This window comes from Nomascus leucogenys, chromosome 8, assembly GCF_006542625.1.
Source record: "Nomascus leucogenys isolate Asia chromosome 8, Asia_NLE_v1, whole genome shotgun sequence".
Taxonomy (NCBI): Eukaryota; Metazoa; Chordata; class Mammalia; order Primates; family Hylobatidae; genus Nomascus; species Nomascus leucogenys.
This window is the reverse complement of record NC_044388.1, coordinates 12,835,334-12,849,303: the sequence shown is the minus strand read 5'-3', so window position 1 is coordinate 12,849,303 and position 13,970 is coordinate 12,835,334. Positions and strand designations below refer to the sequence as shown.

The 13,970-nt window shown below is 40.1% G+C and overlaps 1 protein-coding gene across 1 annotated transcript in view; it reads left to right on the top strand.

Moving 5' to 3' along the window:
- The first annotated feature begins 3,533 nt into the window (after nt 1-3,533).
- Nucleotides 3,534-13,970, top strand: part of CLDN18 (claudin 18) — a 34,854-nt gene continuing 24,417 nt past the window's right edge. Inside the window, exon 1 of the mRNA XM_003265274.3 lies at nt 3,534-3,796. Within this exon, the coding sequence (XP_003265322.1) occupies nt 3,577-3,796 (220 nt within the window). The 5' untranslated portion in view covers nt 3,534-3,576. The remainder of the gene's footprint in view (nt 3,797-13,970) is intronic.

The following is a 13,970-nucleotide window of genomic DNA, read 5'->3' as shown; positions in this document are numbered from 1 at the left end:
GTTTCATGTTTTCCAACTCTTTATTTCTCTGTCTACATTTTGCTTAATTTTTTCAGTTCTATTTTTTTACTTTGAGTGCTACCTTCAGCTGTGTTTAATCTGCTAATTATGTTTTTAGTTTTCTACTGCTGTCATAACGAATTTCTAGAAACTTAGCAGCTTCAAAGAACACCCATTTATTATCTTGCAGTTTCTATAAATCAGATGTCTAGCATGATATTGATTTTTGTGTATGATGTAAGATAAGGGCCCAATTAGTTTTAGGATATTCTGTTTAAGGAATTGCTGAGCTTCAATTAAGGTATTTGTCATGCCTGTTGTTCTCATACGGGACTTGGAGGCTTCTTCCAAACGCACTGTTGGTTGGAAGAATTCAGTTATTTGCAGTTGCAGGGCTGAAGTTCCTGCTTCCCTGTCGCGTGATCTCCTTTCATCTTCAAACTAGTAATTGTGCATCAAATCCTTCTCATTCTTGAGATCTCTCTAACTTAACTTTCTGCTACATCTCTCTCACTCCATGTTCTACCTTCTTCTGCTGCTTTTTAGGGTTTATATGATTACATTGGGCTTTCCTGGGTAATCTAAAATAATCTCTTTATATTAAGGTCAGCTGGTTAGTAACTTTACATCTGTAAAATCCTTTTTGCCATGTAATATATTATAGCCATGGGAGTAATACAAAGGCCAGAGATCACTGGGGAAGAGGGCAAAATTATGCCTACCACACCATCTATTGAAGTTTTGTTTCATTATCTATATCCTTACTTTCTAGAAATTCTAGTGGGGAAGTTGTCAGATCTTCCTGTTCTTTTTTTATGGTGACTTTTATTTACTTATGGCTTTAGTTCCTTCTTTTATGTCTTTAACTGCATTATCTGATTCGAGAAGGGGTTTCTTGTAAGCATTTGTTAAGTCTTATGATAGTATTCACAAGTAATGTACCAGAGTCAGCTTGCAAGAGTTGATTACATGCATCTCTTCCCAACTTTGCATTTACTGACTTTACATTCACATTACTAGCTTGAAATCAGCCATGGTAGGAGTATTTATACTATGAGAATTGGCAAAGGCTACAAATCAGAGTAATTCTTTTTTTCTTTTTAGAGTTGGTTTACTAGTATACCACTGGGTTTTGTAGTACACCACTGTTTATAGCAGATTTTGAATTTTGGGTTTTGAGCTCAAGTTTGACAGGACTTTAAATGTTGAAATCTTATGCAACCTGCATTGAGGGTTTTGCAGTTGCCTCTGCAAATCATTCTAGATGTGTTATCAGCCTGGAATCACTTTTTAAAGCTACTTTCTTAGTGTAGGAGCTCCAGGGCCATGATGTTCAGGGTACAAATTCAAACCCCAGTCACATTACAGAAAGAGGCTTTTGCTAATATAGTCTCAGAAGATTCTTTTCAATTTTTTTCACACATGGACCAGCTCAGGCAAAGCCTAACGAGCTTCCTTGTTTTCTCTCTGGGCCAGTGAGCTGATTTTTCTAGTTCGTTTCTTCACTGTATGAATTTTGTAATAGATTATTGAGGTAATCTAAGCCAACGGTTTTCAAATTATGTTCCCTGGATCCCTGTGGGATTCTAATAAATGATCTTAGAGGCTACTTTATGGAGCAAAAGTTTCTTCATCCCATAAATCAGAGTAGCATGCCCTTCCTCCTGCCCTCCCACTGCCACACAAGCATATACATGCACACACACACATTTTCATCTACACAATATATTTGTCTTCCTGACAATATCATAGTCAAAGAAAAGGGTACCTCTTTTTTACACTTATGAACTATCTAACATATTCCAAAATCTTAACTTTAGAAATGGAGAGACTAGAACACAGAGATGTTAGCCAACAACGTATAATATAGCTCTGTGAGTTGGTGAAAAAAGCTGAGACTTGAGTCCAGGTTCAAAATAAGTAGGAATAATATTTGGACAAAAAAAACCTTTAGGCCTTTTCGTAACTAGAGACACTTTGTGTGAGTAAGCTGTGGTTTAATTTCTGATCAATGTGAAGAAACACAGTGTGAGAGTGATCACCAATTGCCACAGCTTTCAATTATATTATCAGTCTGCCCTAGTAATATTTGCTAGTATTTTCTGAGTACAGTGCTCCACATGTAATATTCAACATTTCACATGTATTTTCACATTTAGTGTACAAAACAATCCAGAGAGATAAGCACTATTATTACCTCATTTTACATATGAAGATAATGTGGCTCAAAGAGGGTCAGTATTTAGCTGTTCCCCCTCCACAGCTAGTAAGCAATGGAGTGGGGCTTGAACCCAAGCTGTATAGTTCCAGAGCCCAAAGGCCTTCTTGCGTCTTACCTCTGCTATCTTCCTTCCTCCATGGTTTCTCCATTGATTAAGGCAGTCAGTGCCACGGAAGCTGCAAACAGTTTAACCACATTAACTAGTCAATTCCATCAAATAACTACTACAGCTGATTCTCATTAACCATGTGTACCATATTTTCAAATTTGCCTACTTGCTAAAACTTATTTTAACTCCAAAATCAATAGTCATAGCACTGCTGCAGTCGTAACAACATGTGCCGAGGATGAAAAATTTGCATTGCCCAAGTTGCATGTTCCCAGCTGAGGCCCAGTAAGGTGAAACTCTGCCTTCTTTTTTCAGCTCTCATACGGTAAACAAGTGTCCTTTTTGAAGTATGTGTACCGCCACGTTTTTCACATTTTTGTGCTTTTTGTTGATTTCACTGTTTAAAATGGCCCCCAAGCATAGTACAGAAGCACTGATTACTGTTTAGAAGCACAGGCAGGCTGTGCTGTGCCTTATGGAGAAAATATGTGTGTTAGATAAGCTTCATTCAGGCATGAATTTCACTGCTGTTGGCTGTGAGTCCAATGCTAATGAACCAACAATTTATATTAAATAAGCTGTTTTTAAACAGAAATACACATACAGTAAGTGTATCTATTGATGACGAAAATGTTGTGACCAGAGACTTGCAGGAGCCTGACCCTGTACTTCCCCTATGGGCAATGATTCAGTATTCACTAATTCGGTGTTCTTTGTGACTTTATAGAATGTAACTACCGTGATTAACAAGAATAAACTGTACTTTATTATGCCTCATAACCGGCCTTGCCTAAGTTTTTTAACTAAAGTGGCAGCATGTATCTCAGTCCCCAGGGCCACATGGATGAAGCCCTTGTATCTCCAAGTATTTTGTGGCTCAGCTACTGGAAGCCCTGCCTGACCAATCTGCAGTGCCTTCCGGGCAACCACCTCTGCACTTGCTTTACCCTCTACAGAGGGGAGCCTGGTTAATCAGGAAAGAAACTCCCTGAAAAGGTAAACAGTGAGTAGAGTGTACATATGGCGGAAAACAAATGACTCTTGGTACCATGTTGTGGGAATTATCTCACTTCAATAGATAAAGGAGTAGGGCAAGCCCAGGTGGCACTGGTGAGTAACCGCCTCCATTACACGGTCCGTTCCTGACGTGTACACCAGCCTCTCAGAGAAAACTCCATCCCTACACTCGGCAGTCTCAGAATTGCGCTGTCCACTTGTCGTGTGGCTGTGTCGACACTGCGCCACCATGGCCGTGACTGCCTGTCAGGGCTTGGGGTTCGTGGTTTCACTGATTGGGATTGCGGGCATCATTGCTGCCACCTGCATGGACCAGTGGAGCACCCAAGACTTGTACAACAACCCCGTAACAGCTGTTTTCAACTACCAGGGGCTGTGGCGCTCCTGTGTCCGAGAGAGCTCTGGCTTCACCGAGTGCCGGGGATACTTCACCCTGCTGGGGCTACCAGGTAAGGGCCAGGTGCCTGGCTGGCTGGAGGCAGAGATTGGAGGTGGAGAGGAAACTGCAGCCTCTGCCTGGGCACCACGACAGGGACTGCTGGGGAGGGAGGAACTGCGATTCATGTTTGACAGGGGCAACAGCCACTAGCACCAGGGTGGAATAGGAGGACGGGACCCTTAGGGAGAGGAAGTTTCTGGAGCTGTCTGAGCTCCTGTTCCCCTAACTGGATGGTGCCCAATTCTCCCAAAGGAACTTATTTTTTCAATAACTCCTATGTCAGCAATGGCATAGTCTCAATCACCCATAGGAACAGGTCTCAGGAGGCCCAGACTTCGGCCACTTACTTCCTTCGGCCCCAGGATTCCCCCTCACTGAGTTGGAGACTATCTCCTGAACAGAGTTCCATCTTCAGGCCTCCTTGTGCCTGACCTCAGCTTCCAGGGACACCTAAGTAAACAACAGCAATAGAAATGGGGCAGAGGAAAAAGGCAGAGAAAAAGAACTAGGTGGTTGTGTTTCCCTGGGATGTCAGATGGGCCCCTGCTCTGGGGCTCCGGGCTCCAGGCTCCCGACCTCCAGAAAACATTGGCGACAAGGAACCAGACTCAGAGCGCTCTCTGCACAGGGGCTTCTGCTGTGGCGAATGGGCACTGCCATGCAGGGAAAGGTATTGCAGGCTGCCGTGTTCCCTTCCAAGTATTGGCATATTCAATACACAAGGATTGTGTTTATTTGCTTAGTAGATTGGTCATTTTAACTGGAAGAAAAATTCAAGTCACAAGAGTAGAGAATGTTAAAAATGTCTTTCACTCCGATAAGAGAGTAAGACAATGAATAAACTTGTCGTTCTTATTTTTGCTTGTTTCTTTCATAAATACATATTGAAGTCTTGAGAGGGGCATTGATCTAAGGTGGGCAATGTAAACAGGATCAGAAATGGAAAATATTGGGCTTTCTCCTCCAGGAATTTGCCATTTGACTGCAGGGTCAAGACTTAGACACACAAAAAAGGTAACAAGAGAAGACTTGAATCATACGGTGATTTATTCTTTTATACATTCAACACTTATTTATGGAGAGCTTCCTATAACCTCAGGAATCTGTGGGCCTACCATTCCCAAAAATATAAAAGAGTGCACCAGGCTGGGTATAACAATATGCCAAGTGAGGGGGACAGAGGGCCAGTGCGGCAGGAAAGGAGGGTGAAACTGCAAGACTCCATCAAGGTGGAAAAACCACAAGTATCTTGTGAAAAGGAGTTAAGATTTGGAGATGGCAGCAATACAGAAAGGAGAAACAGCATGGGCAAAGCCAAGAGGGTGCCACCGCCCAAGTCTTAGGGGCAATGAGAGAATGACCTTGGCTGGAGAAGAAGGTTTATGTGGGAACGATTATGGAGAGCAATGGATGCCAGGCAAAGGTGTTTGGAAGCCATTGAGAGGTTGGTTGGTTTGGGATTGTGGTATTTCAAGGATATTAATCTGGCAAGAAGATGCTAAAGAGATTGAATCAGTAGGACAGCCAAAGGCAAAGGCAGTCGAACCAAAGTGAGAAGGAGTGACTGGGTATAAACAGCGGAATGTGAGCCAGATGGGTGGGTAACCGGCAGCTGGTCAGTGAGGTCTCCCTCCACTAGGGACCAGAAGGAAGGTGAACCACTTCCATGTTCCTATGTCCTGCTGACCCCTCCTTAGCTCTTGGTCTAACCACTTGCCACTGAGATTCTCCCTCACTGCAGATACAAAGTGCCCAAAACCTGCCCAGTGGCTAGGACCTGGGTCCATGCAGTTACAGGCCATAGTGGGGAGAATCAGCTATGGCTGACCTCATGCCACACACAGCACCTGCAGTGACATCTGAGGGCTTCATTCTGCTTCACGAAGGGAAAATAACAATGACAAATCATGCACTAGCACTTGAGTAGGCAACTGCCTTACGATATTTTGTATAATCGCTACAGCCACCTTGTTAGTTTGGTACTACAATTATCACTTTTTGAGACAAGAAAACTGATTCTGAGTAACTTGCCCAAGGACACTTGCGGATGTAGCCAGAGCTAAAACCCTGTCCTGTCCGCACCTAAGCCCTGGCTTGCAGCCCTAATAGGGAGCCCTAAGACACAAAGCAGAAATCTCTCCTGACCCAAGTAGAAATTCCCAGTGCAGAAGCACCTTCCTGTCCTCATCTCTTGCCTAAGTCTGATGCTGCAGGCCCATACAGAATTCTCCTTGAATGGGGTCCTGGACTAACAACAGCTGTCAACCTACCCCCATTCTTTTATTTTTTTTTTTTTTTTTTTGTATTTTTAGTAGATATAGGGTTTCACTGTGTTAGCCAGGATGGTCTCGATCTCCTGACCTCATGATCCTCCTGCCTTGGCCTCCCAAAGTGCTGGGATTACAGGCGTGAGCCACCGCACCTGGCAACATTCCCCCAATCTTATGCTGGAGAGATAGGGAGATGGAGGCTCAGAGGAGCAAGGTTATTCGCCCAGGCTCAAAGATCTAAAAACGAACCAGATTGAATCTGCCTGTTATGTCTTCTCTTAAAACGTGTGTTTGTGTGTGTGTGTATGTGTGTGTAAAATAAAACCCGCCTATTTAATAGATAGTTTATAGAAGTATTTTTCAAAGAGAATACAGATTATAGAATCCCTTTTAAAAGAAAAAATTCTTGCATACCATCAAGGTTGATCTAAAGTATACTTACTTTAATGTTATTTTAATATATACAAGTATAACAATAGACTTAAATTCCTTGTGCATATGTCCTATACAAGTACAAAAACCACATTTGCAAATGTAAGATACATAAAACTGAAAAACTAATAAGCCCAAATTCAAAATGTAACTGAGTGTGAGAGATAGTGTTCATTTTCATTTGGGGTGAAACAGGATAAAGATACAACCTCAAACAAGTGGATTTTTTTTTAATTTCACCTGTTTTAGTGTTCAACCTTGATATTAACGACATAGATTCTCTATTCACATAGAACTGGTTTACAAAATAATATTAACTTTCAGGTAATCATGCCTCACACTGAGCCACCACCCTCTCAGCGAAGGTGTCTGGGGTAGTGAGGTGTCTATGACTTGATTGTTCTCTGCAATGGTCTTGCTTGTTTAAGGAAAGATTGTATGTGGTGCTCCTGAAATCCAGTTTGAATGGCTATCTTAACCCACTTATTTCTAGAATTAGACAAAAAAAAGTTGTTTGGTGTGTATTTACTGCCAATAATTGTTGCAATCAGGTCTGACCAAAGACAGGCCTGTGAAATGCTTGCAGGTGATGCTAATGTACTGACCACCAGCGTGCAGGCATTTGAGTTTGGGGTTGCCCCAATTCTGTTTTCTGTTTAATCTACATGACTCTGTTCATTAGCAGTTGAGGATGTCATTTGGCTGTCCTCTGGTGCAAATACGATCATAAACACCAACATAAACATAATCTGTAAGTAGCCAGCCAAAGGATCTGGAACATTCTTGTTTTAATTTGTTTCTCATTTCCATTGAAATGAAAGTATGGAATTTTTAAATTTCCATTGAGAAGCTAACATACCCTGAGGATGGAAGCACAGACCCTTAGGCTCAGAGGGAAGAAGACAAACACAACCAAATCTTCCAGAGAAACCCTAGGCATAGAACTGGTGGTCACCTTCCTGGGCAAAGTCATTTCACTAGGCCCATAACCAGTAGTCAAACTTTTCTGGGCTGACTGGGTTTAGACAAAGGCCTTTCTTGGAGAGATCAAGGAACAAAAAGCAAAGGTCTTTGGTCCTTTCACATACATGGAAATAATAAGGAAATAAACAACAACATAGAAATTGTCTGCACATAGGGAATATAGGTGTCAAAGGGCTCATGAATCTAGGAAGACAGACATACAGTAAACAGTCTCAACCTCAGCACTATTGACATTGTGGGCCATATAATTCTTTTCTGTAGGAGCCTCTCCTGCATACTATAGAACATTTAAAGTCATCTCTGGCTTCTACCCACCAGATAAGAGTAGCATCAATACCCACCCACACCAGTTATGGCAACCAAAAATGTCTCCTTACATTGCCAAATGTCCTCTAAGGGGCAAATCATCCCTGGTTAAGAACCACAGCAATAAATTGTAGTAAGTGTCATGTCTGGTACAGGGTGCAGACCGTGCAGAAAGGGAAGGCTTCCAAAAGGAATGACAGCTGCACTGAGTTAATAACAACAGATATGAATTACCCAAGAAGATAAAGAGGCAAAGAGTTTTCCAGAAAGAGAGACCATCATCTTGGAAAATCACAGTGGCATGAGAGAGTGTACTATGTTAAGAAAATTAAAAGGACTTAGTTCTGCTTATGTGTGATATGGACCGGGGCAGGTGGAGGGCACAGTACAATGAGATACGTTAAACACTTAAGAATAATATGCTCAAATATTTGGAAAATCAAAATGAAAAAAGTTTTACTAAGAAATTGTTTAAAGATTTCGTGGAAATATATAATACAGGTTTCTAGATGGGACTATTATTAAAATGTAAATTTGTCCCTAATTAATGTGTAATGATAATAATAACAGAATGCATTAAGACCTTGCTATGTACCAGGCATGGTTTTAAGAAATTAACATATGCCTGGTCTGATTTAGCTAGAGAGACAGGAATAATAAAAAATTTTTTTAAGAAATTAATATATGCCTGTATTAATATACATAACTTATATAATTATAAAAATTTAGGCCAGGCACAGTGACTCACACCTATAATCCCAGCACTTTGGAAGGCCAAGGCAGGGGGATCATTTGAGGTCAGGAGTTCGAGACCAGCCTGACCAACATGGTGAAACCCTGTCTCTACTAAAAATACAAAAAAATTAGCCAGGCGTGGTGGTGCCCGCCTGTAGTCCCAGCTACTCAGGAGGCTGAGGCAAGAGAATCACTTGAACCCAGGAGGTGGAGGTTGCAGTGGGCCGAGATTGCACCACTGCAACAGAGTTAGACTCTGCCTCAAAAAAAAAAAAATTTAGATGAATTACCTATACATATTTTAATCTTTGCAACTACCCTATGAAGTAAGTAGTAGTATTATCTCCATTTTATAGGTGAGAAAACAGGCACAAAGAGGTTAAAATATTTGCCTAATGGCACTGTGGTAGTAAATGGCAGGATGAAGATTCAGACCATACAGGCATTCTTCAGAGCCTCAGCTCTTCTCCTTTACAAGAATTCTTATCAAAATACCGGTAAGAGTTTCCCCATGGGAACTTGACAAAGTGTCTAGGTGTAAGAAGAAGCAGACAAAAAAACGAAAGTTTTTTTTTTAAGAATAATAAAGTGACGGGCTAACGCTGCCAGATATTCAACCAAATGTTAAAGCTTTGAAAGTTAAAAGTATGCTTTGGCATAAGGATGGACAAACAGATTAATGGAACAAAATCTAAAATCAGAAAGACATATATGTGAGTTGAATACAAGATAGAGGAGGTTTTACAAAGCAATGAAGAAAAAGGAAGTTTATTTAGTTAATGCTGCAGAAGTTATTGACTAGCTTTTTTGGAAGGAAAAAGTAATTACAGTATAACTAACAAATATATCAAAATAAATCCTAGATTAATTAAATATTTAAAAATATAAGATAATTTTAAATATTTTAAAATTACAAAATAATTCTAGAATAACTATCTCCTAAATGGAAACTATTCTCTAAGCATAGAAATAGTGGAGGGAAACACAAAGAAAAAGTAAATTTATTTGACTACATCATTCAACAAATATGTATTGAGCATACTTTATGTACCAGGCACCAGGAAGCACATAAAATAAAATACATTATATGTTTTTTTCTAAATCATGAATGGAATTTAAAAGCAAATAATCAATGGGAAAAGATGTTTTTAGTAATTACAGCTATGTATTAAAATCCTTAACAAATACATAGCTCATACTGATAGAAAAAGTGTTAACATTCTAGTAAATCAATGAGGAAGGAATACAAACTGACAATTCAAGAAAAGAATAAAAATCAAATGCTTCATACAAACTTGTCGGGTTTTTTTGGTTTTTTTTCTTTTCTATTTTTGATGATGAGATTTTGTTTTATTATTATTATACTTTAATTTCTGGGATACATGTGCAGAACGTGCAGGTTTGTTATGTAGGTATACATGTGCCATGGTGGTTTGCTGCACCCATTAACCCACCATCTACATTAGGTATTTCTTCTAATGCTATCCCTCCCCTTGCCACCCACCCCCCAACAGGCCCTGGTGTGTGATCTTCCCCTCCCTGTGCCCATATGTTCTCATTGTTCAAGTACCACTTATGAGTGAGAACATGCGGTGTTCGGTTTTCTGCTCCTGTGTTAGTTTGCTGAGAATGGTTGTTTCTAGCTTCATCCATGTCCCTGCAAAGGACATGAACTCATATTCATTTTTTTCAAAAAGGCTCAAACTCAGTAATTAAAGAGATGCAAGTTAAAACAAGTAATCATATACATATATAACTTGCCAAATTCACAATGTAGACTAGGATGTAGAGATAAGAACTTTCAAACACTGCTGTTAGGATAAGATTCATAGAAAGCAATATGGTTGTGTATAAAAAAGGATTTTTTAAAACTTCACAGTTTTTGACAACTTAATTTCACTCCTAGGAATCTCTCCTAAAAGAGTCATCAGAAATGCTGACAAAGAGTTATATGTAAGATGCTCATCATAACATTGCCTTTTATTCAAAAAAATGGGGGAAGGTACAATCTAACTATATAAAAATAGGTTAATAATAGCACTTCTATATAATGAAACACTAACACACTCATATTAAATGATGTTTACAAGAGCTTTGGTGAAACTAATACAATTAAGTGAAAAGAGCAAAACATCAAACTATATTATCCTTTAATTATGTAAAAAAAAATACATACAGAGAATTGATAAGAAGGAAGTATGCCAAATATTTTGTCTAGGGTTTAAAATTGTGAGCAATTTGTTCAAATTCTCTCCAAATTTTCTATTACGAACACCAAAAGGTGAAATTAAAAATTAGGGATATATAATGTGGTAATATTTTTGAAGAAAAAATTAATAGATGTGTCAATTATTTTTCTCACTAGTATATTCATTTTATTTCTTCCTAATTCCTAGCTATAATATTTTCTATTGTTATTTATGCCACCATTTTTGCCTAATTACCATAGACAATGTTATAAAAAGTGGTGGAAATGTTTTCTCCAATGTCAGTAAAATAATATAAGCTCCTGGAAACTTACAACCTGAAATGACACTGCCAGGTCGTATTTAAACCTGAATGCAGGGATGATTTCCCCTAGGAAGTCAGCAAAAATTTAGCTCCATTTTAAAGGTGATTAAACAAAGTTTACCAACCCCATTATTGTTAAACAGAATCAGACCCGGACTTATCTGGTAGAGATACATTGATATGTTTCAATAAAGCCTATTGCCATAAATGAGAAAGTCATATTTTCCTCTGCAGACCCCCATTCATTTTTTGGCAGATACGGCTAAAATAGTAGTCTGCTCAGAGCCCAGAAAACTTACCAGGAAGTGAAAAATCCTATCTTCCAGGTATTTTAAAACACGTCAGTATTTATTTCACACAGAAGAAGTGTGTAGACTTACAATTTCCCTCCTCTCATTCAGTATTCTGCCTAGGTAGAGGTAGTCTTAGTTTACCCTTTAAAATTAACTTTTTCTATTTTCAAAAAAGTGTCATGTCACCATTTCAGCCAAGAAAGAAAACTTCTTTCCTTATTATCTGAGTAACATTTTTCCCTATTTTGAAACTCTGCATGAAAACATTTGCATAGAGAAACTGGGGGAGGAATTGCCATAGATGAAAAATACATAACTTTAATCAACAATTTTTTTATTTTTCCATCTTCAATCTATGTTTTTGGTGGTATTCTAACACATGTATATGTATTGTCAGGGGAGGGTTAGACAAATGTCATAAATTGAACATCTGAAAATCAAACCAATAGAGCTTTTTAAGAATAAAAAGGTACAATTTGACCTAGCAATCCCATTACTGGGTATATACCCAAAGGAATATAAACCATTCTACTATAAAAGCACATGCACATGTATGTTTATTGCAGCACTATTTATAATAGCAGAGATGTGGAACCAACCCAAATGCCCATCAATGATAGACTGGATAAAGAAAAGGTGGTACATATACACCATAGAATACTATGCAGCCATAAAAAGGAATGAGATCATGTCCTTTGCAGGAACATGGATGAAGCTAGAAGCCATCATCCTCAGCAAACTAACACAGGAACAGAAAACTATACACCACACATTCTCACACATAAGTGGGAGCTGAACAATGAGAACACATGGACGCAGGGAGGGGAACAACATACACTGGGGCCTGTCAGGGGTTGGGGGGGTAAGGGGAGGGAACGTAGATGATGGGTCAATAGGTGCAGCAAACCACCATGGCACATGTATACCTATGTAACAAACCTGCACGCTCTGCACATGTATCCTAGAAGTTAAAATAAATTTTTTTAAAAATGAAATAAATTTTAAAAATGAGGATTAAAAAGCCTGCCTGTTGGTTGAAATAAAAGATAGACTCTGTCTATGGAAACAGTGGTAGAATCATTCCTGAATTATTCCAACAACAGTTTTCAACCTAATTGGTCAATCTATGCCCACCAGCAGAAACCAGTGTCACTTCTAACTGTCCCCTTCCCTCCTTTTAGAATTGGCCTTGTAACAACTCAAGGGATACACAGCCATCAACATTCCTTCACTGTAAATCATGTAACTGTTGCTTACCCTCTTATTTTAGGCTTTCTGGCTCATGCTTCACTCTCTAGAAACACTGAACACAGAACCTAAAGTAAGGTGTGCAGTGAAGGGCAGTGTTGCCTCCATTCAAATTAGGGGTAGTTTTTCCCTATTTGCTTTCTATGTTTGCTGGGAATAATGCAGTGGGAGCGGTGGCTGGGTGCACCCAAGATAACAAAATGTCCAGACACAGAGGCTCATTTCCTGGAGAACCTGTAAAGACCTATAAAGGTTAAAGATTGGAGTATGTATGTGGGGTGTGTGTGTGTGTGTGTGTGTGTGTGTGTGTGTGTGTGTGTATTTCAGGGCCTTGAGGTCCAGATTTTGGAGAGTCTCATTAAAATGTCTCCGGAGGGCTGGGCACAGTGGCTCACGCCTGCAATCCTGGCACTTTGGGAGGCCAAGGCAGGCAGATCATTTGAGGTCAGGAGTTCGAGACCAGCCTGACCAACATGGTGAAACCCCATCTCTACTAAAATACAAAAATTAGCTGGGTGTGGTGGCAGGCACCTGTAATCTCAGCTAGTCAGGAGGCTGAGGCAGGGGAATCGCTTGAACCCAGGAGGTGGAGGTTGCAGTGAGCCAAGATCGCGCCACTGCACTCCAGCCTAGGTGACAGAGTGAGACTCCCTCTCAAAAAAAAATAAATAAAAACAAAATATATCTGGAGGCCGGGCACGGTGAGTCACGCCTGTAATCCCAGCACTTTGGGAAGCCAAGATAAGCAGATCACTTGAGCTCAGGAATTCGAGCCCAGCATGGGCAACATGGTGAAACCCTGTCTCTACTAAAAATACAAAAATTAGCCAGGTGTGGTGGTATGCATGTGTAGTTCCAAATACTCTGGAGGCTGAGGCATGAGAATTGCTTGAACCCAGGAGGCAGAAGTTGTAGTGACCCTGATGACAACACTGCACTCCAGTCTGGGCAACAGAGCGAGACTCCATCTCAAAAAATTTTTTTAAAGTCTCTGGATTCAGATGCCAGACATACCTGGCCCCCACATCCGTCAACCAATTCTCTAGCAAAATTTAGTTGTATAGACAAAACACAGCACCTGATGTCTTCAGCCAAGTCTCTCTACTGTGATTATACAATTCCTAATATTTTGACCAATTCCAGTGAAAACTTTTCTGCAAAATGTAGAAGATAGTGTATGAGATCTGAAAAGGCTCTGGAGTGTTCTAGTTTAGATCTCACATGTTGTGGATGAAGAAGCTGTGACCTACAAGGGCTTAGGAGTTTGCCCCCAACCTGCCCAGCACACGGCAAGTTAGGGGCAGAGTCAGGGGCAGATCCTAAGCCTCTCAGTGACCAGGCCAAGGACTTCAGCCCAGCTAACCCTGGTCCCTCCTCTGGCCTTTGTGGGACCTTCTGTGTCAGC